General features: G+C 35.2%; 7 protein-coding genes across 7 annotated transcripts; 1 reads left to right on the plus strand and 6 right to left on the minus strand.

Annotated features, from left to right (window-relative positions):
* Positions 1–472: 472 nt before the first annotated feature.
* Positions 473–913, minus strand: OCT59_009961 (uncharacterized protein; the record flags this gene model as incomplete). Its single annotated transcript, XM_066132701.1, has 1 exon — positions 473–913. One exon carries the CDS (start codon positions 911–913, stop codon positions 473–475), a length of 441 nt encoding a protein of 146 aa, XP_066000318.1.
* Positions 914–12,452: 11,539 nt separating this feature from the next.
* Positions 12,453–12,804, minus strand: OCT59_009962 (uncharacterized protein; the record flags this gene model as incomplete). Its single annotated transcript, XM_066132702.1, has 2 exons — positions 12,453–12,643; positions 12,729–12,804. 2 exons carry the CDS (start codon positions 12,802–12,804, stop codon positions 12,453–12,455), a joined length of 267 nt encoding a protein of 88 aa, XP_066000319.1.
* Positions 12,805–13,547: 743 nt separating this feature from the next.
* On the minus strand, positions 13,548–15,355 carry OCT59_009963 (uncharacterized protein; the record flags this gene model as incomplete). The annotated part of the gene is made up of 4 exons (XM_066132703.1): positions 13,548–13,761; positions 13,835–14,058; positions 14,154–14,539; positions 14,614–15,355. The coding sequence occupies 4 exons, from the start codon at positions 15,353–15,355 to the stop codon at positions 13,548–13,550; spliced, it is 1,566 nt and encodes a 521-aa protein (XP_066000320.1).
* A 141-nt stretch (positions 15,356–15,496) lies between these two features.
* Positions 15,497–16,891, minus strand: OCT59_009964 (uncharacterized protein; the record flags this gene model as incomplete). The annotated part of the gene is made up of 3 exons (XM_066132704.1): positions 15,497–16,072; positions 16,225–16,659; positions 16,769–16,891. 3 exons carry the CDS (start codon positions 16,889–16,891, stop codon positions 15,497–15,499), a joined length of 1,134 nt encoding a protein of 377 aa, XP_066000321.1.
* Positions 16,892–18,207: 1,316 nt separating this feature from the next.
* Positions 18,208–18,567, minus strand: OCT59_009965 (uncharacterized protein; the record flags this gene model as incomplete). The annotated part of the gene is made up of 1 exon (XM_066132705.1): positions 18,208–18,567. The coding sequence occupies one exon, from the start codon at positions 18,565–18,567 to the stop codon at positions 18,208–18,210; it is 360 nt and encodes a 119-aa protein (XP_066000322.1).
* Positions 18,568–19,006: 439 nt separating this feature from the next.
* OCT59_009966 (uncharacterized protein) lies at positions 19,007–19,273 on the minus strand (the record flags this gene model as incomplete). The annotated part of the gene is made up of 1 exon (XM_066132706.1): positions 19,007–19,273. One exon carries the CDS (start codon positions 19,271–19,273, stop codon positions 19,007–19,009), a length of 267 nt encoding a protein of 88 aa, XP_066000323.1.
* A 444-nt stretch (positions 19,274–19,717) lies between these two features.
* Positions 19,718–20,947, plus strand: OCT59_009967 (uncharacterized protein; the record flags this gene model as incomplete). The annotated part of the gene is made up of 6 exons (XM_025329800.1): positions 19,718–19,903; positions 19,963–20,091; positions 20,156–20,248; positions 20,321–20,405; positions 20,463–20,756; positions 20,832–20,947. The coding sequence occupies 6 exons, from the start codon at positions 19,718–19,720 to the stop codon at positions 20,945–20,947; spliced, it is 903 nt and encodes a 300-aa protein (XP_025164175.1).
* Between the last annotated feature and the right edge of the window lie 4,594 nt (positions 20,948–25,541).

The following is a 25,541-nucleotide window of genomic DNA, read 5'->3' on the forward strand; positions in this document are numbered from 1 at the left end:
CGCGATATTTGCCGATTTCATTGTTTAAAACAATCAATAGAGTTAGGAATATATTTTTATCAACAATATTGTAAATCATCTATTTTCCAAGGACTTCAAAATTATACTGTATTGTCGTAATTTAATAAGTTATACTTTGGTTGTATCCCCAACTCTAACGCTAAATCCTTGCTCTTGTATACAGTTTCTGCTCTTGACATGCCGAATCACCGATTTGTTCAATAACTCAATAACGCGAAGTTGTACTTAAGAAATATTAATTTCTTTATTTTGATAATATAAATCTACTAAATAAGAATATAACTTATATATATTCATTAAATTTAATTTAATTATTTTGTCATCATAGAAACTTTATTTTTGAATTTAGTATCACCGTTATAAATCTCATTTTTTTTCCTGATTCATTTTATTGAACCTTCTTAAAAAATTTCTTGAGTTTCGTTGTCTTTTCCTAAATCTTCTGAATTCCTTATCCTTCATGGATCATGACATCCTTCTCTTGAATCATGACATCTTTCTCCTGGACCATGACGTCCTTCTCATGAATTAAGTTATCCTTCTCCTGGATCATAGCGTCCTTTTCGTGAATCATAACATCTTTCTCCTGAATCATGAAATCCTTCTCTTGAATCATGACATCCTTCTCATGAACCATGTTATCATAGACCATCTTATCATTTTCTCGAATTAATCTATCCTTTTCTCGGACTATATTTTCCTTTTCTCGAATTATAGTATCCCTTTCTCGGATTATGTACTCTTTTTCTCGAATTATGTTTTCCTTTTCTCGGAATATATTATTCTTTTCTCGGATTATGTTATCCTTTTCTCGGATTATGTTATTCTTTTCTCGGATTATATTATCCTTTTCTCGGACTATATTGTCTGTTCTACTATGGTTCGAGTTCATGTTGAATTTCTTTTCTTTTTTGCTTTCTAAAGTTTCTTATATCAATTTAATTTATAATCCAAATTTAATTGCTTTACGTTATTTATTATAAAGGTATAATTCTTTAAAACATCCAAAGTCGATTTTTAACCGGTTAAATTTTAAAATTGAGAGAAGTGGTGTTATGTTACTTTTTTATGTGATAGGTTACACCGGTTACAAATTATTATGATACACATCTATAAAAGGATTAGTGCTATACTATATGCTCCAAGGACTTGAAACAAGATAATATAGTCGCCGGAGATTCTTTAATATAATTAAAGAATCTCCGGACGTTCAAATAATATTAATAATACCCTATAAAAAATTTTTATTCAATATACTCCGATTATTTTCCAGATATTTTGAAAGTATTCCGAAAAACATTGAAAACATTCCGATTACACTGTGAATGATATTTTTAGTCAAAATTTAGAAATTCAATATAAGAAAATTTTTAGTAAAAATTCCGAAAATAATCCAATTTTATATCTAGTTTGAAAATATTCCAATTATACTCTGAAAATTGATATTGATTTTAAATAACAATCTGATTGCACTAAAATTATAACCCGAATAATACTAAGTTTTTATCTAAATGAAATACGATTTTCTCTATCAATTATAATAAACTTATTTACTGCTATTTCAAGAAATCCCACACAACGATCAATAGCAGCCACATTAACAACACTTGTTTCACCAAAGTAGCGAAAAAATAGTACATTGTTGCTTAATTTTTCTGGGTTTCTTATCCATTGCACAAAGGCAAGCATTGATAACTCATTATTAAGTTCATGTACAAAATAATATAAGATTTGACCATAAAATTCACGCTCTTCAAAATCAACAGGTGCTCTTGGTAGATGTGCATTTTTGTCAACCAGAAGTTTTGCCTATATAATAATAAAATATTAGCAGAATGATTTAAAATAATATAATTTAAAAATTTTCTTACAGCAATTGAATAGTTATTTCGCACTATATCTCCTTTGCGATTAGCAAGTTTTGAGCCAATTAATACCCCAGATTCAGTCTGCAACTTGCCATACTTTTGGATATGTTCGGTAATTACCTAAATTTAATCAATTTTTGTATTTAAAATTAAGATTCTTGTAATGTCAATTATATAAATATAGATACATACACCTATGTCATTTATTGCCAAATCTAACGCAGTAGCATAATATTGCTTAACCTTTTGAATCTCTGAATTTGTCATATTATACTTTTGAAATGGAGGATGCAATTTTTCTCCAGTATTTGAGAAACTAAAAGCACGTTTTAATGGACCTTTTTGAAAAATATTTAAAACCTTCTGATTATATTCAGAATAGTATTGCAAGTGTGCAAATTGTAACCACATAGTTATCTGATTTTATATGGATGCTGTCTAGAATGGACCAAAGGTATTAACATTCCAAATAGCCTCTCTATCGGAAATTGCCATGTTGCCCATGGTGGACCTGTTTCTTGAATTGAATATGCTATGTGTAAGAGGTAATGAAAGCTAATAAGAGTTGCTGGAAGTCGATCAGAATCTCTTTGATAGTATTCACTAAGTTTTTATTTAAATGTTAGTAACAATATTTATCAACAAATGAAAAAAAGATGGAATATAATATAATAAGATCTTACTTCTCATAGTAATGAATGAATCTAATAAAAATTAATCGAATTTCTTCAAGTTCTTGCCTAGAAATAGTTGGTTCAAGGCACAATTGAGTCGCCCCTAACAAATCTTGCCCATCCATTTATATGTCTAAAAATTTAAAGTAAATTAATTAATATTGTATAATAACTGAAATAACCAATTAATTTAAAATATAATACCTTGTAGGCAAATAATTGTGAAGAAGTGGAAGTGAATATAAGACTATCCAATTGTACCAATCTTCTGCTTTAAAAGCAGAGTGATGTTTTAAAATATTAATAGGAGGTCGTCCAAATCCCATTGGCATGTTTTTTCGATTTTGTTCAATTATTTTTGTAATTTCATTCCAGCTGTCAGATGAAATTTTATAATCAGTATCATTAAGTTCTTCATTGTTAAAAAACTTTCCATTAAAATGGCGAAACATATGTGGAGCTATATTTTCAAAAAGTGCATGCTGATATCTATTGAAAATGATGCAGGAAAATCTATTGATTGTAATTCCAATAAGATGCTACGACCATTTACACCTATTATTAAATATTTTATTAATTAATTCATAAATATTCTATAATTATACAAATCAAAGTATCAAAGTTTACCTTGTTCATGCATTATTCTATTCCTAACTCTACTTCTATTTTCTACTGCTTCAATATCTTGAAGATAGCTGGCGTGAGAGCGCATTGGCAAATTGTTTGGATCATAATTAGTTCCATCATATCCGCGTGGTGGTTGCAGTGGAAAATAAATATGTTTAGCTGTACTGGAATATATTCCACATAAATAACAAAAACGACATCCATAGTAAGCATTGTGGCCAGAAAGGCACATAACTTTGGATAGGGCAGGAATATCTCCAGAACATGACAGGATATGGCTTCGTAGTATAAATGTTTCTTGTGATGCTGCATCATAACATGTTACACCAGCTGAATATTTATAATAATCATTAATAATTATAATAATTAACAATAATATAAATTAATTTCTCGTTATATTAAAATAAAATATACCTTCAAGTTGTTTTAACTCATCTACTAGTGGCTGTAAAAAACTATTAAAATCTTTTGGAGATTTTGGTCCTGGGATTATTGCAGTTATCATTAAGTTTTCTTTTTTTACTCTGTGAGATGGTGGAAGATTTGCATTTAAAAGTAAAATAATCCAACAGTCATTTCGCTTCTGCTTAAATAACTGATAGCCATCTATTGATGCAATCAAGGCAACATCTCGATAATCAGGAAATAAACCTGATGCAGCTAAAAACTTGTACCGATCGCCATCAAATACATCTCCAATCTTGCCATTATTAGTTACATATTCTTCACTTGATGTATATTCATGCCTATATTGGAGAATTTTAGCCCGAAATGGATTTCTATATTGTATTCGTAAACTGTCAATTATAGAAAAGTATGCAGATAACTTTCGAGGTTGCAGTGGTGTTCTTTCAGGTACATATCGTGGTTCTTGACATATAGGACATATATTACAATCTGCATTCTCTCCAATGAATGCACAACATGAATTCCAACACATATCTACAAGTTTTGGCTTAAGTGGAACAATACTTTTCAATCTTTTTTGGAGCTTATAAAGAGAAATATCCAATATACCAAAAATTCTCATAATTTCATTAAATGCTTCATTTGAAAGTGTATGTTTTTCCTTAACATATAAAAGCTGTAGTCCTTTTATTAGATTATCTGACAAATCTAACAATATTTAGATAGGTTAATATCAGATTTAAAATAATTGTATAATAGATTAAAATATACAGTACTTACGAAATTCTTTTGGAATTGACCCACTATTATCTTCTTCCCGATCACTATCATATTCTTCATCATTATCATCAAATTCTCCATTAGTATCATATTTCTCATCATCAATATATTCTTCATCATAATGGTCATCACATTCCTCATTATCATATTCTTCATTACTATTATTATCATAACCTTCATTATTATTACTATCATATTCTTCATTATTATCTTCATCTTCTTCATTATCCTCAACTTCATTATTCTCTTCTTTACTACTACTACTGTATAAAGTATTTTCATTTATTGGTTCATTTTGATTATTATCATTAATAATACTAGTTGATTCAGAGTTACTAGAAACTTCCATTATTTCTGGACTATCATTTTGATCATTATGTCGTCGGGCTGGATGTGGGTCTCGCTACCGCTCCACCCACCTCGGCCTAGAGGCCTCGCAGTACTCATCTGGCCCCTTAGGGCCTCAGGAATCCCCATATATCCGCCACAATCTGGGACAACATATGGAACAAATATATATACCAAATAACTAGAAAACAATAGAAAAGGAAGGAATAACGGATATAATGAGAGGGTTGTCCCGGATGTGGCAGATGTGGCAGATGTTTCAGAAAAAATATGAGAGGACATCCCCCCAGAAAAAGTTTTATTTTTACCCCCAGATCCGCCACATCCGGAACATCTGGAACAAGTCAGGATTCCGTCTAATAATCTGTTGGAAGCAGTGAGATAGCAAACCAGGTAAGTTAGCAGGTAAGCGCCCCTAGAAGGTCTATAGAGCCGGTAAGACCAACCCCGTCCCGCCCCCGTCAGAAAAAATAAGTAATTGAACAATGGGTATTGAGAATAGAGCATATCAAGATAAGTTTAGAAGACAGTACTAATCCGTCTTCCTCTTTTTTCGCCTCCTTAAGGCATTTATCAATACACTGTTTACACGTGTCATCAGAATCTAAGATTTTCTGTCCAAGTTTTTTGCATTGCCGATTGTAAGCCGTCTGCCGTCTCTTAGCAGCGGTTTCTTTCTTTTTCTCCTTAGTCTTCTTCTTGATCACCCAGTCTATTCCAGTAAAAGTATTCTTATGCATACCACAAATTGCGCAAGTACCATGCAGCCGGTAATGCCCATTTGTAAATATATCTTGTATTTCACTAGCCGTCTCAGTTTCCTTCTTGCACTTTAGGCAGTAAAAACGTGTCATTTTAAGATTTGAAGTCTAAAACCATTTCTTTAATTTGTTGTAATATCGTCACACTTGTTAGAATTACTATAAGTACTACAATCTCTCCGAGACCAGCACGAATTCTAAAAGGTGAAGAGCATTACAACCTATACAAAAAGCCCCTAAAGGAAAAGTCAACAGAACGCCCAAAGGTAATTGTATGGAAACCAAATGCAACACATCAGGCAGATCTTGCAGAGATGCCAGTTGACCCCAAAGGATTCCACTATTTTCTCGTAGTGGTGGAAGTTGCAGGAAAAAGAGTTGATGCAGAACCCCTAAAGGATAAGACTGCAAATAGAGTTCTAAATGGGTTTGTCAAAATCTACAGAAGAAATCGTATTAAGCCACCAACACACAGACTGGAGACAGACTCCGGATCAGAATTCACTAACGACCAGGTACGTGATTTTTCCCGAACAGCCTAGGGGTAATGATGCGGTTCAGAGAGCCATAAGGCATAAACAGCAATCTTATGCTGAAAGAGCTATCCAAGCCATCCAAGAACCCCTTCTTAAACGAATGGTAGCACAGGAGTTGAAAACCGGGGTGACGTCCGTGGAATGGTCAGAAGATTTCCATAATATAGTGAGTAAAGTAAATGAACTCTGGCAGCAGAAATCCCCCCAGACATTCCGACAAGGGATCACCCAAAGTGTCAAAAAAGACGGATCTCCTCGAAGGAGCACGTGTCAGAGTCAAGTTAGATGAACCTATCTCAGACTGCTAATAAACTTCACGGAAAATTCCGCATAAGGGTGAGACATAAGATGGAACCCAAACATTCGTGTAATCAAAAAAATGATACTCTCACCCGAACAGCCTCCTACATATCTCCTTAATGGACCACATGGTTGATTAGGTGTATCCAGATGTGCATATACCCGAAAGGAATTGCAAGTAGTTCCTATTAATGAAAAGCCTCCACCTGACTTCTGTGATAAGAGGACAACCTGAAAGATTTGTTCCTGAGCAGATACTTCGGCATCGCATTAGAAAAGGTCAAGACCAGTATTTGGTTAAGTGGGAGCGCTATCCAGACACTTGGAGCTACTTGGGAACCTGCTGACCGGTTGAAAGAGGATGTCCCTGACTTAATTCGCAAATTTTGGGAATAAAAAAAATAGAAGAATTAAAGGGTCTTATTTTTTATCCCCTCGATTAGCATCAGGAACTATCGGGATAAAAACATTCTTCCCATCACAGGTAAAGGCTATATGTTCACGTGATTCATGGACATCATAATTGTAACGTTTCAGACACATTCGGCTTAACCCAATTTCCCTACGCTTGTAACCACTTAAGACTGCAAGGTCCTCAGCGATAGCATAATCAGGGGTGTTTAAAGCTTAGTCACTCCCTTTACCATGCCGAATGTCCTACCTGTTCCCGAAGCACCAGATATGTTATATGTAATACTCTTGTCAATATCCAACCCTAATTCCTTAGCAGCTTCTCTCTGAATAAAAGACGCATTAGCACAAGCTGTCTGCTAAACACTGAATTGCTATTCCATTAACCTCCCCATCCAGCGCTAAAAGATCTTTAGTATTCTCTAAACGAGCCTATGTCAATATCCATGTGATCATCTACCCCTGATATCCTCTTCTTGTTCCTCCTCAACTAGGTCCTCCGAATCTCTGTGACTTTTCTAGCAGACAATAACTCCTCCCTGAAGAATCTCACGGAGTAATTTCCTAAAGTCTGCAGACCTTAACAGGCTTAATAAGTCATTCTTAGTAACAGCTTTTGCAGGTGTGGACTTACTACCAGTAACTTTCACAGGAATCTTAACAGGGGTTGCTTTGCCTTTCAATGGCACACTAGAAGAGCTAACTGCTGTCTTATTTGGGGACGACTTAAGAAGTTTTGAGATACTCGAACCTACTTTTTTTTTGACCCAACACGAACCATATAGACATCACCATCTTTTTCCAAAACTCGCAGTATCAATGTCCATAGCATCATCATTAAGATCGAGGTTTCTCATTGCTCGGGCCAAATCCAGATCATCACGTCTATCTTTAGCCTTCTGAAGTTGTTTTGTAAGTATTTTAGACGTCCCACGTTTATATCCCATAATAAGATCAATAGCATTTTGATGATCATCCAAAGTCCACTCAGGAGCATCAGGGTCATCACCAACATCACGATCTACATAACCATCATCCCAATCAGGGATCCCGAGGATCCTGAACAACACGTCTCTGTGGTTTTGGTCGAACAGGTTTAATCTGCTGTCTATAGACTGGTGGATTACGAACTGGCCGAGCCTGTAATTGTTTAAATTGCACCTGAAAATTCTTGGTAAGTTCCTCAGCTCTGAGCCCAGTAACTCTTGTAATTGTTCTTGAGTAACCCCAGATGACTTTGATGTCAGTACGACAGGTTCCTGTTTTCCTAACGGAGGTTGAGCTTACATCACTGTAATCTGCTTCAAGTCGTCGATTTCTATCTTCGTAACCCTGCCGCATTTCAGCCCTTCTCCGTTCTAAATTTCTCAGATGTTTAACCAAGTCATCAGGATTAAGATTACTAAACCTTTCTGCTTCAAAAATATTATCAGCCGAAAGACCTCTAAAGAACTGGTCAATAATAAGATCATCAGTTAGTTTTAGTAATTTTCCAGCTCTCTTTACAGTTCTATAAAATGCATCGACTGGCTCATTTTCCTGATAAAGACTGTTAAAACGGATACGTTTCTTTTCAAATACTAAAATAGTTGGAAATTGTGTTAACGCCAATCAAATGGCACCGAGGTTAGGTTTAATACCTGGAAAAACTATAGAACGATTATTATTAGCAGCAACACCAGCATCTGCAGTAGCTGGAGCAGCTCTATCTGTCGGACGAGCACCAGCTCTTCCCCAAGCTTTATCTCCACCTATTAAATCATGAGTAGGAATAAATGCTGCTCTAATAGTTACTAATGCATTAGCTCCATCTGTAGCATAAACATGTGCTTCAGGGGACCCATTTACATAGGTACCTGCATTTGGTTTTCCTGCACCTTCGGGTATTACTAATGCTTAGAAAAGCAGCTAAATTAGCTCCACCTCTTGAAGTGATACCAGAAAGTTCCCAATTTTTTCCTGTAATTTCTCGATCAAACCATTCAGCCGCTTCACCAGCCATGCAGCTTCTAAGTATACCCATAGCTCTTTTCCAAGACTCTGGTGGCCCTCCAGCAGCGTATGGGTTAAGATTAATAGTATCAAGATAACCCATATAAAGCCTAACAAATGTATCAACATCATCAGTAAGCTTTACTCCTCAAAAATCGGCAATCCTATCGCAGTGGTAGCCATATCGTCTCTAGTGGATTGTTTAAAAGAGGTGGAGGAGGGTTCAATTGTCTAATTCGAAACCATTGTACCTGAATTCTAAGAGCAGCTATCTGTTGGAAAAGTCTATTTCTAAGTCTCCCTAATGTCTGAATCCCAAAACGCACCCTATTATTAGCATGTGCTAGCTGTGCATTAACCCTGTCCAAGCTTGCGCATTAACCAATACAAGTTGTCCTCCAGTCCGAGTAGCCCTCAGCCGCCAATGATTTAAAAGGATATTACCACGATTCACAGCATTTTGAGCCTCATTACGATCCCTTACTGCTTGAGTATAGTCTGCTTGTAATACATTACGTTCATGTCGTGCCTGATTACGTTCACCTATAGCCCGTCGACGAAGCTCTACCATAGTATCATAATCTCTTTGCAGGTTATGGTTTTCTTCTATGAAATTATCATTGGCAGCACGTATAATAACTAATTGACGTTCTAAATTAGTAAACGTTTCATCAAATGCATTTATCTTACCTTGTGCAAAAACTAACAAATCTTTTGTAATACCAAGTTCTTTATGTTTTGCTTTACAGCGATACATTAATATATTAATAATATGTTTGATTTGATTATTTGCCTCCTGTATCTTCCTGAATCAACAGTTAAACGACCCCTGGTAGTCAATAAATTTGCATGAGCCTTTAGTATTCTAACTAATTCATCATCGTCTTCTTCATTAGCCAAGTGTGCAGGAGGCGGTCCAGTAGGTTCTGAAGGAGTATAAACTGGAATTGGTGTTGATGTCGACATAGTATTTAAACTAAGTTAGAATAAAATTCAAATGGATCTTTATGTATACAATTTGGATGAGTACACGACTGACTCAAGACAAGGCAATGAGTTTGCTCCATCATGGCCCTTTCGATTAGCCGTAGCAGGTAGCTCAGACTCAGGTAAGATAACTATGATTATTAACTTGTTAATGGGTGACAAGAAGGCAAAGGAGGATGGTAATCGGTATGTACTATGTGATGCAGTACTTTTAGTTGGCAGATATCTTGACGAGCCAAAGTGGGCAGTTGTACATGATTTTTCGAAGAGGAGAAGATCCCATTCACTGCAATGCTTCATAGTGAAATTCCAGAGATTGACTCTTTTGACTCTCAAGCTACTGTGGTAATCTTCGAGGATCTGATGGATGCACCTAAAAAAATCCAGGATCTCATCACTGGTTACTTTACACATGGACGACACAAAATATTTCATGTATTTATGTAGCCCAAAGATTCTTTGCCATTCCTAAGGCTATTCGAGAAAATGTTAACTACATCTCACTGCATGGAGGTCATGGGAGCCTTACAGATACCAAGAGAATCATCCGCCTATATACAGAAGAATCAGATCATTAGCAGCAGTAATTGATGATCTACTACGCAACGTGAATTTGTAGTGTTTGATCTTGGGCAGGTCCTAAAAGTGATCCGCTGTCCATTCGAGTAAGATGGGATACTAGTCTCAGTTCGATCACAGAGCAATCTCAGTTCAATCCTAGTTCAATCTCAGTTCAATCTCAGTTTGATCCAAGTTTGAACCCAGTTCGATCTCAGTCTGAACCCAGTTCAATCACAGTTCGATCCAAGTTTAGTCCCTATGGTCAGAAAGCTGTATCTGAAGCAAAAAAAGGTGGACACTTGATTGAATTTGCTCGGGTATTTCCATCCCCTAAAGAGCGTCAACATTTACTTGTACCTGGTGTCTTAGCCAAGAATACAGATACCTGGATTAAATTTGTCTTTCGGGAAGCTTATGGACTCTCTGGTAAGACCCTAGGAGCTGACTTTCAGGACTTCTTAGCAAAAGTACAGGGTAGGACTGCAAAGACTGAAACTCTGAAAACTGAGAATGTGAAGGAGTTATTCTCCCGATATGAAGCCCTGAAGTCTAGTCGCCCTCTGGATAATAAAAAAATAATAGAAGGTATTGAAGTCCTTCTACAGATCTTTTCTAAGAGCCACATGGACCGTCGAGCATTACAAGTAGGGATTAATAGTATCTTGTGAGAATATCAAGTAATTCGTCTGCAAGCTCTAAGAATCGTAGCACTTTTTTTACGGCCTTCGAAAGTCAATCCTTAACATCTTAGCCTTCAACCCTATTGCTCCGGAGGCGAGAAGCAAAGTTTTTAGTCATTGAATTACTTATATGATTTACATAGTTCTCATAGAATGTATTGAAAGGCTCGTCGATACCATCTGGATATGTATCCCTTAGAAATTGATATAAGGCAATTTCTCCACTATCACAACCTATGGCTATAAGCTGTTCGAGAAGCCACTTCCTAATATCTTCATATGGCTCTCCATCCATAATTTTCATATCCAGTCTTTGTGTAAACAATTGTGTAAAGTCCACATTACTTGCCCGACGAATGATCTGAACTAACTTATCCCTAGCAAGTCCCAAGGCGCTTGTAGAGGGTCATTCTCATCACTAATCTTCTTTATAATCTGTCTGTATAATACACTGGATAATCCTCTATGTGCTGTTTTTGGAGTGATTACTCCACAGTTTTGGCACTGGTTTATTACGATTGATGTTGACATGGCTATCTTTCTTTATGTAAAAAAGAATTATTCAAAATTAAGTAACTATTCGGAGCAGTCCTTGCACAACTTGTCCGTTAAGTCACTTGGGCTTACAGGCATGAGACATTCCCTACACAACTCAATATTAAGCTCTGCAAGTCTCGGGGTATGGAGGTCTCCAAAGTTCGTGGATGACCGGAAGGACCAGAGGAAGGTGTTCCGTTAGTCGTATCTTGCTGTAAGATAAAATCATCATATTCATCTTGGTCAGCCTGAATAGCGGCCCTGATTTGTTGTATATCATTGAAAGTTAACCGCTGCCCATCAAGATTTTCCTCATTATAGCGTGTTTCATTGATGATTTCCTCTATAAGCGCCTCTTCTTCATAATGGACAAGGTAGTAATCCTCAACTACCTCATAGTCACTCTCAATCAGTCTATGATATGTTCTAGTACCACGTCGAACATAACGTCCTGTATCTGTATTTAAATATACAGGTTGCTCTTCAGGTGGAGGTGCAGTTTGTCTACGGACAAGCCTTCCATCAATATAATCATGGGATTCCATAACTATTTGATTAAAGGTATCTCTACCGATAATAATTGGACGTCCAGTTATAGGGTTAGCTATATAAGGGTAAGACATGTCTTTTTTCTGTATGTGTCTACATACCTAATAGTTTTCTTCAATTTACAATAACCAAGTGACATGGTCATCAGTCCTTGTCGAAAAAAAATGCAAGGATACCTGATGATAAAGTTACATGGTCATCAATCCTTGTCAAAAAATGCAAGGATACCTGATGATAAAGTTACATGGTCATCAATCCTTGTCGAAAAATGCAAGGATACCTGACGATAAGGTTACATAGTCATCAGTCCTTGTCGAGAAATATGAGGATACCCGATAAATAAGCTACTCCTGTTGAGTCCATTCGTTCCACTCCCAGTTCAGTCCCCCAAGGGTCGCCTCCCCATCTTTGTTCACTTAATGCATGCTCTTATGGTTTCCCTCTCTTGGGGGTCCACGACCATCCCATTCCTAAGCATTTTCTCCATAATATAAAGCTGATCCTCGGTGAGGCGGTCTATCCATCTTTTATAGAAGTCGTTTACATCTTCAAATGATATCCAGTCAATATTCCCTTTTTCAAACGGCTTTCCAAGAGCTTGGACTACGCCCAATTGTAGTAGCGTAATTTTTCCATCTCTTATATGCTTCTTGACGAACCTCCTGCCACCACACACTATCTACTTTACTCGCTGCAATAAGGTCAGTATCTGGGATCTTTGCAACAATGCGTTCGACTATTTCTACTGGTAATCGGTCCAACATGATGTTATGTTACTTATACTATAGCTATCTTCAATTACTGTATGCCTATTACACATGGATAAAAAATATAGACTAAATTCGTACAGGATCGTAGGACCACAGGAGCCGCTTATGCAAGAAGTTCTGTTAAGGTTTTCTCAGCCTCATTCATAGTGACAGCTCGCTTTGGGGGACCTGTTAATGAGTCCTGAGTTACATTATAATACAACTCGAAGAGGGCCTCAAGTTTGTCTAAAAGAGCTTGTTTATTCTTGTATGATTCACGAATCTTTGCTATCTTAGCAGTATATGCTGCATTATCTGGGAAGAGTTTTCTGGCCACGAACTTCACATATGATACAGGAGACTTTGCTGTCTGGATTCTCTTGATATACTTCACGTGATCCTGGAGCGGTAGCTGGTTTTGCTAAACCCAGATACTAATGCGACTACTATAGTGTCTTTTAATGCACGGATAATCTTGAGGACAGTTTCATCGGAGACAATAGTGAACTGATTGTATGATGCATCATAAATAACTTCATCACTAATGCTGTCAGTGCTGTTAATAATGCTTGCTAATTCAGTATATCGTTTATGATTCCTTATACTTTTTTGTACTTTGTAATAAATAGGAATCTTCAAATTGACTTTACATTCAAGCAAGAAAAAATATATATACCTACTGTAAATCTAACTGCATTCTTGGCAATCATGTCCAGATAACCTTGTTTGCATTTTTCACATGGCAGTATCCTGCGATTTCAAACTTGGAGAGCTTTCAATGCTTTGGATGCATTTTCTGGACAAGTGATAAGTGTAGGACTACTCGGCTGTTCCTCTAGAATAAATCCATCTGTATGGATGCGTCGTACTTTATCCTTATATGGTTCTAATAACTCTGAAGTCGTCTTCCGTCCATGTGCTAATAAGAATGGAGCAATCCTGGGATACTCACCCTCGAAGGGACTACCTGGGCTTTGTGAATTGGAATCGCCACTGGTCAGATCCTACTGGTACGATGGAGTCAAGTGTGTGGCCTTCTGGAAACTTGAATGGATCTGTTTGATCTGTGGTGAGTGTCTTGTAATTGCGTTTCCTCTGGCAGAGTGCTCCCCATAGTGTATTGAGAACTCTCTTTGCAACACGACCGGCCACGCCACCCTGGTTCTTTATATTGAAGAGAAAGTGGACATACTCACCAAATATTACAGTCCCAGGAATTCTTGCTTCTCTGTCATATATCAAGGCATTTGGCTTTCCATCCTGGATTAACTGTATATCGAGTCCAAGTTTCTTTGCTCGTTGTAAGTCAATGAATGTATAGACTCCCTCTTATTCTGTCGGAAGAGAATATCATTACCACTTACCTTAGCACGAAATAATCCATACAAGGCATAACCTCTGTGGTCTACAAAGTCTTTGAGTATTTGAAACTTACCTTGTCGGATTGGAAAGTTTGCATTTGATTGCTGAATACTTGGATACAAACTTGTCACATCGTATTGCCTTCCATAGCCCTTCCATTCATTGTCTGCCCAGATAAGACCTCCTATCATAGCATCATTTATCCACTCTGCTTCTATAGGGTCAAGAGGATCATTGGCTGGAACCCCTACACTAAACCGTTCAAAAAGCCAGAGTGCAGTTCTCTTGTACGACCAGTTGTGATAAGATAAGTCGATTCCTGGACCGAACTTCTTTGTAGCCTGTAGGAAGGAATCCCGCTCTTCATGGATCCTCTGGTATTGCTTTCCTCAAGTGTTTCATATATTCCAGTTTTACAATTCTTTTCGATAGGGATGAAGGAGTAACTATCAGAGTTCTTACCTTTCTGAAACTGTCCAACTGTAAGAGACTTAACTGTCTTACCATTGTATATTGTTACTACATTATTAACCCCATCTTCACGATAAACAAAGGGAGACTTTTGTTTTCTATCTAATTTGCTAGGGTGGAGTCTTCTGGGATTCAGTGCAAGAGAGTAGTGGCCTTCAGATAGGATGAGGGTTGCACGTCTGTCAGATTTGCTCTTGGAAATTCGAGTGGAATCCCCTACAATATTAAGTGCAAGGCTTCCTGCAAGTTGTTCAACCTTATCCATATATGAGACTGGAACTGGAGCATCACGATTGAGACCTAATGCCTTTTTGATATACTCGGGCTTTTTGATTGACTTTGGCATTTTAGAGAATGTGCCGTAGATATATTTCAGGCATTCATACAGGCAATCATTTAGCTCCCCGTTGCAACCCCCTGCAACCGGCGGGGCATCTCTCACATAAATTATGAATCGTTCAAAATAATCAGGGTCTGCGTCATCCGGTAGTTGTGCTTCGTCGTAGTGGTCCAAAAGTGAGAAGAGGCTGGCTGGTTGGTTTCCTGATGTCCGATCCACCGGGTTTCCAGTTTTCGTAGGGAGCAGAATCTGAAATTTATGTGTCGGATACCGGGATTGGAGTTGCTGTCCAAGTCTGGCAATAGCTCCTCTAGAAAATCTTGCGCCTGAATACTGTAGTTCTTTGATATCTGGTCTTGTAGGTAAAGCACGTGCAATTTTTGAATAGGCCATTTGATATAACTATGAATTGTATTCAATTGTAATATAGGTTTTTTATATAAAAAATATAAGATAACTAAGAGGCGCTTATCTTATTAAAAGGAGTCAATCATATCACAGGCCTCATCAATATCCAACTCGTCTACAAATCCATTAGCAGCCTCCCCACTGGCGTTCCATATCGGTCTTTGGACACTCCTCTGGGATTTCTCGTGCCTTACCTTTATTCATCTTCATAGTTTCATAACCAGAGGTGGTAGGGATAATCTCGGCATCACGATCCTCCTTGTATATTCTTATTAGATCTGCGAGTTCTTTACGGCTAGGTGTTTTAGGTAAGTTCCCATTATATTCGATCCAGTCCTTGAAGCGGTCTACTACCTCCCTAAGGTAGTACTGGTACTCGTCCTCAATACGTGTTGTGGGACATTCCTCTACTTCAAACGCGAGTATTTCCCAGTCATAGTCGTCTGACACGTCTTGGTACTTAGCCCATAAATCCTTACCTGTATTGTAGAGATCATTGAAGACTTGGTCCTTTGAATTCTTGACCCATGGCTTACGATCCCATCGGTGCCTTTCATGCCAAGCCCAGTGTGCTCGAGTACCTTCCTTTGGTTCAGGGTCCCAGTCAACTTCTAGTTCTGTGTCAGGTTCTGGGATAGGTTGCTCTTCAGGAGCCGGTTCAGGGTCGAGGGCAGTGACAGATGCAGAAAATTCTGCGGGAGACTCGGGTTGTTGTCAGGGAACTGGGTTCACAGTTGTAAAATCTGAGTCAGATAGCAAGTCATCTAAAACGTCGTAGTCATCATCAGCTTTAAATGCAGGTTCCTCAGCAGGCGGCCCATTTTCTTGATCAGGTTCCTCATCAGATAAATAACAGTCCAGAAGCTATCTATAGGTTCATCAGTATCTGATTCTATAGGAGCTGGAGATTCCTCAGGAATAGGATCCTCATTGATGACAGGTGCGGGTTTTACCTTCAAGCAATCGGGCTTAAGTGGTACTGGTGGTGGAGTCTTTTTGGAAACTGGTTTCTCTTCAGTAGGCTTCTTCAAGACAGGAGCGGGTTTTTCCTCAGCAGGTTTCTCAACAACTGGCTCCACTTCCTCTTGATCTACTTGCGATTTACTAGCTGGATTATATATATTTGCTAAGAACTTCACCAAGGCATTTGGATCAGATGTGGGCTTCTCAGGAGTTTCTACATCTATTCCTTCTATATTGATTTCATCTGTTTCGTGGATCCATTTTTTGGTGAGAAACTTCTTGTAAGGTCCTCCTGGATATGCTGTAAACTCGTGGTGTTGCCTTACCTACACGTATTTTTCTGCTATTTATACCCAACTCATTTGATAGGATTCTAGAAGCGTTTATCTTTGATAGGGGTGTAATGCAATGAGTTTCGCAGTATGAAGTATATACCCTATAAAATTCTTGAACAGGTAGGTCGGTTATATGATTTTTTACTATGAGGTAAGTGTCCTTTATGAATTGAAATAGGGGTGGGAGAGTCGATATGATGTGATCCTGCTTAGATGTTGTCATAGGTGGTGGATTCCCATTGAAGTCTGGGTAAGCATCTGCAATCTCAAGTAAGCATAGAATGCCTCACTGGCGCCGGGCATTTCATAGCGTCACTGAGTTTCTTAAAGTAGTTGAGGTCTCCCTTGCGGGATGGTGACACATCTAAGAACACTGTGCGCCTATCATCATTCTCCACTCTGAGAGCATTTTCATTAGTGAGTACAATGGTGGATATAAAGTTTTTGTAATGTGTTGGCGTCTTGTATTTTTCATGGATTTCCATTATGTCGCCTGTTACCTTATCCTTCAATGATCGATACAGATTATTCCACTGGCTTTTTTCTGTCGCATTTTATCGAGGAGCAAGGCTAACCTTACCTTGTAATTGCCCATCAAACTTCCAAGAATCGTTTGAGGATCGCTGGTCTTATAAACAAGTTGAGTACCTAAGACCCTACGTTGAATGAAATCTGTTATAATACTCTTACCCCAACCCCTGTCCAGATTTCAGGTAGAGAATCGAATACATTTTCCTTCAAGCTGCCACACCGGCCAACCACTTTATGATATACTCAGTAAGATTCCAATCGCCTGAACACCAGATATCCCTGAATGTGAGAGAAGATAAATTTAACTGCGAGGTGGGTTGTAGATTCAAAAGTGGATATCGGACGCGGGATATGGAGGAATCCTGGAAAGATATTGAGATAAAGTTGGCCACCTAGTTTAAAGATACGGGATTTTTGAGGGTCACAGGTAGCTACACATACAGTACTATATTCGATCATAAACCATTTGTTGATATTAAATTCAACCTTTTGTGAAGGACCCTGTTCAGATTGTGTGTAAAAGACTTTGGTAATTGGACGGATAAGTTTATTAATATTTTTATCAGGGATGTGCTCGAGGTTTTTTGATTTCTGATCGCCACGCGAAGACTCCATGCGGGTTGGAGCAGGGGATAAAGTAACTGCAAAGATAACCTTTAGCTTCGATTGAGATCCCTCATATTCTTTGCAGCGTTAATGAGCCATTTAAGCTCATCAATACTAAAAGCCTTCTTTTGTTCACCGAACTTGGGGATAACTTGAGCTTGAGTGCTAGTTTGGGCAGTCATTTTTTGTTCTATCAAATCGAGTACTAATTTATAGTTACCTAATCTTCAATTGCCGAATATTTTTTCCAAAGATCTGCACTCCTAACAGGTTACCCTCCTGTAGTCCTGTGGTCCTGCAATTCTGCAATCCTCCGGTTATATCTGGTTATTTTCTAGGGGTAAAAAAAAAACTATAAACCACGAACCTTTACGACTGCTCTAAATCTTCCCTTCCCCTTTTTCAAACTACATATATCTGAAATCCAAACCGCTCAAGAGCTCCTTTTACTATAGTTAGCTCTTTTCTAGTGTCCGTTAACTCTTTACAAGCCTTTTGATATGCCTCCCATTCAAGTTCACGGAGGATACCCTCCTCTTCCAATGATTGGCCAAGAGCATCATTTGCTTTTTCCTTCTTTTCTACTGCCCTGTCGTATGCCTCCTCGGCTTTTTTATGCCGCTTCCAGAGTACTCGTTCAGCTTCGGCTCTCCAAATTGGGCTGACTTCTAGAAGATGTGGCCCGAAATTGCTACTTGGAATGCGTTCCAGGATATGGCCTACAAGTTCGGGGATTACTGATACTGCGTGCGGGGTATACATGTTATCTGTCCTTATAGGTTACTTATGGTATACCCATTGTTCAATTACTTATTTTTTCTGACGGGGGTGGGACGGGGTTGGTCTTACTGGCTCTATAGACCTTCTAGGGGCTTACCTGCTAACTTACCTGGTTTGCTGTCTCACTGCTTCCAACAGATTATTAGACGGAATCCTGACTTGTTCCAGATGTTCGGATGTGGCGGATCTGGGGGGTAAAAATAAAACTTTTTCTGGGGGGATGTCCTCTCATATTTTTTCTGAAACATCTGCCACATCTGCCACATCCGGGACAACCCTCTCATTATATCCGTTATTCCTTCCTTTTCTATTGTTTTCTAGTTATTTGGTATATATATTTGTTCCATATGTTGTCCCAGATTGTGGCGGATATATGGGGATTCCTGAGGCCCTAAGGGGCCAGATGAGTACTGCGAGGCCTCTAGGCCGAGGTGGGTGGAGCGGTAGCGAGACCCACATCCAGCCCGACGACATTATCTTCACTGATATTTGTTGATTCAACTCTACTGGGAGTTGTTATATCAATATTATGTAAAGGTATATTTGGAGGGATGTAATTATTTTTAAACTTTTTATCTCTTCGCCTATGTCTTGTTCTAGTAGCAATGCTTACATATTTACCAGAATTATTAGTTTCATACAGACAACCTCTACAAATACATAATACATTTTCTTTTATCGCAATCATAACTAATTCATTACAAAATAATATATTGATATTAATAAGCAAGATTGAGATTACAAATTTTGATTACAAATATTACAAATAAAATAATGCATGAACTAGTCTAAATTTGTATAAATTTAAGTATGGTGTAATAATTAAATAATACTGATGAGACTCATGATCTAAATCAAAAAAATAAACTCGCAAAAATGATGATTATTAAACTATTAAAGTATAAATAGAAGCGTATTTTTGCTTTTTAGAAAATATTGTTTGTCAATTTTTCTCCTTATTGTTTCACCTTAATAATATTTATAAAATACCTGAAAAATAAAACATTAATTGTAAAATATAAATAATTAATGTAAGTATTTATTATTGAGTACTAAATAATTCAGCTGTTCAGATAAAGATTTAAAAATATTTCGTTTACCATAAAAAAATACTTTATTTCAATTTTAGATAATGGATGATAATGTAGATATAAATAATAATAATTCAGAGACCACAATAAATTTATTGCTTCAATTATTAGCGAATCCAAAAATTTTACAGCAAGCTACTACGATGATTACTCAACAAACTCCTTCTGCGCCAAATCCCGTGTCTATTGCTGCTGCTACATCTCTTACAGGCGTTGTTAATACTTCAGTAAATAATATAAAATGTTTCAAAATAATAACATTAATAATACTAATAGTATTTGTTAGTTTCCACGTGGTTCAATACAAAATCCTATTACTAAAGAAGAGTGGAAACAATGGAAAAAGATAAAACAACCAAATGAAGATTGGAAAGATTTCCTTCATTTACCATATGATACATATTGGACTTATCGGGTGAGCTTATAATTCTTTATATTTTATATAAAACTATGCATTTACATTAATTCGCAACTTGTAGAGAAATCTTCGTGATCGATTGAATGCAACCTGTGAAAAAGGGAAATATGCATCAGAACAAGTGCCAGGTAAAATTCAAAATGTTATCAATAGTGTAAGTTGTATATTTGCTTATTTCAAAATTTTAAACATAGATTAACTTTTTATTTTTTTAAATTTTATTAAGTTTAAAAGTGATTTCCCTACCTTTCCCATTTCTGTTGGAGATTTCGTTTTGCAAAAAATAATTGAAGATATTGTTGGAAATTGGGGTAAATATGGCTTTGTATCTAACATATATATTATTTTAATATTAAAAATATCTGTAGTTGAGACTGAACGTAAGAACAAAGTCAAAGAAGCACGTATACGAGGCATACCCCCACCTCCAAAACGCAAAAATATTACTCCCCCTAATTCAAAACGCAAAAAATTGATGACAAATCCATCTACCCAAGTTTCCAAAATACTATCAAATACAGTCCTTCCTGCTGAAAATATAGAAACAAATAATACTGATAATATTGATGTTCAACTGACACATGTAACTCCATCTGATGTACAAGAGGAGTTAGAGGATACAAGAAATGTTCAATTGTATACACACGAAACTCCATCTAATGGTATTTAAATAAAATTTAATAAATTTAGTCTTTTTGCTAGGTATAACATTTATAATACTTCACAATAAAATATAGGTAACGAAAAAAGAACAACTACTACTAGGACACGCCTGGAAAAAACAATCAGGCCGCCTAAGAAGCAAAGTACCACTCGCAAGACTTACAACACTCGCAACAAATCTCAAAAATAAATCGAAATAAATTCATGAGAATTTTCGGATTATAACTTTGTATTTCATCTATATACGTTCATGAAATATTAGCAAAATTTACTGAATACAATTTGATTGCTTTCAGATAATAACTTTGTAAATCATTTAAAAATATTCCATTTATATTCATGAAATTTTCTGAGCAGTTTCGGATAACTTCTTTGTAAATCATTTAATAATATTCCATTTATATTCATGAAATTTTCTGAGCAGTTTCGGATAATATCTTTATAAATTATTTGATACCACTCTGTTTACACTCATGAAATTTATTGAATATAATTCAAGTATTTTCGGGTAAAATCTGCAATTATCGTTCCGAAAAATGATCACTTTCCGTAGCAAAATCGGATAATAAAATTCGGAAAATTTTTGGAATATGTAAACCAGACAAAAATCGGAATACATCTAATAAAAATTTTTTATAGGGATATTATAGTTTATCAAAATATGATAATGGCATCATCCGATGATGATAACTTTATCGTAAAATTAATGATATTAAAAGGAAAAAATATGTAAATTCATTGGCGAAAGATTTGGTTCTAAATGTCATTAGAATCTTTTATTTTAATTTACTTATTCAAGAACCAGTAATTCATTATCATTGGTTTAATAATAATGAAAAAATAAATAAATCTTACATGAAAGGTAGTTGGGATGAGGATGAAATTGAAATTTGGTTGTTGAAATTTGTTCTTTTCCACTAATTTTGAAACCAATTTATCCAAATGGTTTAAAGTTTGTACTCCAGCGAAGGTTTTCCATTTCATATTATGAAGCAAAATTTAGCAGAGAATCTAGGAACTTCTGTAGGTCAAAATATATCATAATTGATATATTATCCAATGGAAAAATGGGAAAAATGCTTATATAAATTACATAGTTTAATAAAATCTTGGTGAATAGTCCTATTAATTAATTATAAATTTGTATCATGATATTGCGAGTGAAATTATTTTATTTTATCATTTTAATGAAATTATTTTATTTTGGAGGCAGAAGAATTGATTTCATTTTATTGGAGATAAATTTCATAGATACTGTCTGTATATATATATATATATATATATACCGTTTTCTAATAAAGTAAGATATCACATTTTGGCTTAGTTTCTTTCTCCTTTCTCCCCTCTTTAATATCGATGAATTTTATCAATTTTTTTTTTTAAGAAAAAATATTCTTCGAATTTATCACCATGATTGTAAATTATTTCTTAAAAAAAAATTTTTCTTACCTTTTTTTTGTCGAAAAGAATTAAAATAAATCTTTACTACGTTAGTATTTAGTAACGTTCCTTTAAAAAATTAAGCAATAATAAAGTTTCGTAACGAAAATCATTACGAAACTTACCCTCCCTGGCATCCCAGCCCAGTATCAAAAAGCCGATATATATAAGCATTTTTCATGATATGTTTAAACCGATAAACCTTATGAACATATAGATAGATGATAAATTTGATAACTGATAATCGATTTTGATCTTATGATTCAATGATAGTTATGAGCTACCACGTGAATTTTTTAAAAAAAAACTTTTTGCCAATGTAACTTCTTCCCTAAAAAAAGATTTTTCATAGAATGCTAGAAAAAAATAAAAGTAATCAAAAGCAACGTTTAATTTATTAAACAAGGTTTGTTTTGATTCAAATTCATTGTTGTATTTTTTTTCTGAATTTTTTATAAAAAAAAAATAATAAAAAAAATTAATTAGGTACGATTCTTAAAGGTTAAAAAATTTGGTTTGTGCCATGAAGTGATTTTTAAGCATTATACAATATGATGCCGAAAAGAAAGAGCAAATTAAAAGTATATCTGATATAGCGAGTAAGCATTGTATTTTTAAAAAAATGTAAACTTGAAGAATCAAAATGATTTTTTTTTTCTCCAGACATTGTTAGAATAATGGGGATATTATTTAAATATTAAATATTTCATAATTTTCACATATTTATACTAACATCATGAAATTATTCAAAATCAAAAAATAATTTACAGGCGATTTCGGTGAGAAATTCTTACAGTTGACGTCGAAAGGATTAGAAGAGACTGAGAGAGAAGAAGGAACATCAAGCAAGTCGTTCTTATAATATGAGAATGTGAGTTTTTATTTCTAGCATTTATATAGGGTAGTATAAAGTTACCGGAGATATTGGATATATCAAAGCATTCTTCGAAAGAACGCAGAAATGAATTTGAATATTACAGTATTTGGCTTGCGTGAGAAAGATGCGATACTATAGCAAATTTATATAATTGTAATTGATTTCTAACTAATTTAGAAATTTCAATTTTATTTATAAAACTAGGTTTAATCATGCAGTAATTATAACAAACGATTCAATTTCTTATTTTGCAAATTTTTTATACTGTTGGGAAGTTTGTCCAAAACTTGTCCAAAACTTTATCAAATCCTAAAAATCTGTCTCAAACCCAACACTGTGACTGAAAATTGAATTATATTATAGACTGATGAAATAAAGATAATCCTCAAGATGATGCCTCCTGAATTTACATTGAAATACGATGAAAAATTCACGAGTGAGTCGAACGCAGATATCCTATGACAACTCATACCACGAATAATCGCTTCGATGAAGCCACGATTCAGTCCCTCATATAAACAAATAAATGATTGGTTGGGTGCCCTGCACAAGCATCGCATATGAAAGTTCAAGGCTTGATATTACAGTGATTGAATCTATCACAGAGTACGTACGTATATATTCTGCCTTCAATATATTTAAATATTCAATAGTATCTATTATTTTTTTGTTATTAATGATATTTTTTTATTTACTTTATCGATTATATTATTTGATATTAAAGGTGGTTATAGCGATAGTGATTCTTTTTTTAAATAGAAAGGTTTATAATTTTAATGATATTTTTTGAAAATCATTTTTTGTTCATTCAAATTTTCTGAATAAAGAATGGCATAACGCAATTAAAATTATGATCATAGTAAAGGTTTGATATAATATCTGGATTTTAGTCGTCGACGCAATATACGTAATATATTGTATACGCATAATTTCCTTTTTATAAATAAATAAAAGTAATTGTAATTTGACGATCTGTTTATATGTTTGATATAAATATTACATCGTTTCAATCAATTTCCCCACGACAACTTTCACAAGTACTGTACACGCACGAGCATTTCCCATTTTAATGCTCGTAAAAAATTATAACTGATTAAATGCCTTTAAAACCATTTTTTTTTTTTTTAACAAAAAAAACCTTGCATTTCTTATTAAAACGGCAATTTATAATGAAAACCTGATATCATTCGTGAGTTTTGACTTATTAACCTAACAGAAAACTTTTAAAAAAAGTCCTTTTTTTGAATAAAGAAAAGATGTAAGAATATGTTAAATTTAATTTGTTCCGGTATTTTATTGATTAATTAATTTACATTTACCCAAATACAATCGCAATGAAACAAGGGTAACGTTCGTGAGTTCGAATTTAACGAATGTACTTCGAAGAAAATTTTGTAGAAATGCTCTTTTTTTTTTAATGAAAAGACCATTTTCTTTACAGGTTTAACGTACTAAGTAGTTAACAATTTATTAACCATACTAAAAATTCACAGTATGGTTTTTTATGAAAGTAAGTTATTCAAGGAACGAGAGTATAACGGAAGAATCTTGAGACAAGTTTGTATTAAGTTTCTTTTCTTAAAATGGTGTCTATTTCTAGGGCGCGTATTTACATTTCAAGCACTAAAGAGTAAAGAACGAAAAGGAAGTGATACTTTTAAGAGGAGGTAATAGAATTCTCAAATTCTCGAAGTCCATGACCTCATGTTTATCTAATCGTATCATATGATACCGAAGAATATAATGGTAAATAAGGGTCAAATAAGGATCGAATGGTGAAAAATTTTTGGGAGAAATACTACGCAACATGCAAGAAAAAAATTTTTACTAAGTTAACTTTTCTCTAAACCTTTTTACAGGTAAAAAAGATCGAAATATAATAATTTTCGATGAGAGATCTACAAAAGATAAAGCATTCATAGAATTTTGTTAGGAGAGAAATTTAACCTCGTTAAAAGTCGCAGCATTTTACTATTGGAATGATTTACAAGATTGATGAGAAAGCATTTCAAGTATAGATTTTCAATGCATTGTTTTTTCCGAATAAGTAACGATCAAATTGGACGATCAGGTCGCACGCTTTAACGGCCTAAAAAATCAAATTGAAGGAGTCGCGAGAAAAATCGTTTTCCTATAGTAAGAGAGTGAGAGTGAAAAAAAAAAAAATCGCTCTTATTTATCTTATTTTCAGTCATTATTCATCACGAAAGAGATGGGTAAGGCTTTTATTAATCGAGTTGACATCTAATTATTTGTTAGTGTTAAGAGGTGGGTTCGAGAATCGACTTTTTGATATCTGACAAATAAATTTATTGAAGTTTTTATTTAATCAGGTTTTTTTACCTAAGATTTAAGACATTTTCAAACGTTGTGTATTAATAACCGATGGTTATTCTTACCTCAAAATAATCGCAAATTAAGTACCATCGTGATTTTTTGGTAGTAATACCTATAAATTCGCAGTGGT

The sequence above is a fragment of the Rhizophagus irregularis genome, chromosome 18 (genome assembly GCF_026210795.1).
Source record: "Rhizophagus irregularis chromosome 18, complete sequence".
Classification (NCBI taxonomy): Eukaryota; Fungi; Glomeromycota; class Glomeromycetes; order Glomerales; family Glomeraceae; genus Rhizophagus; species Rhizophagus irregularis.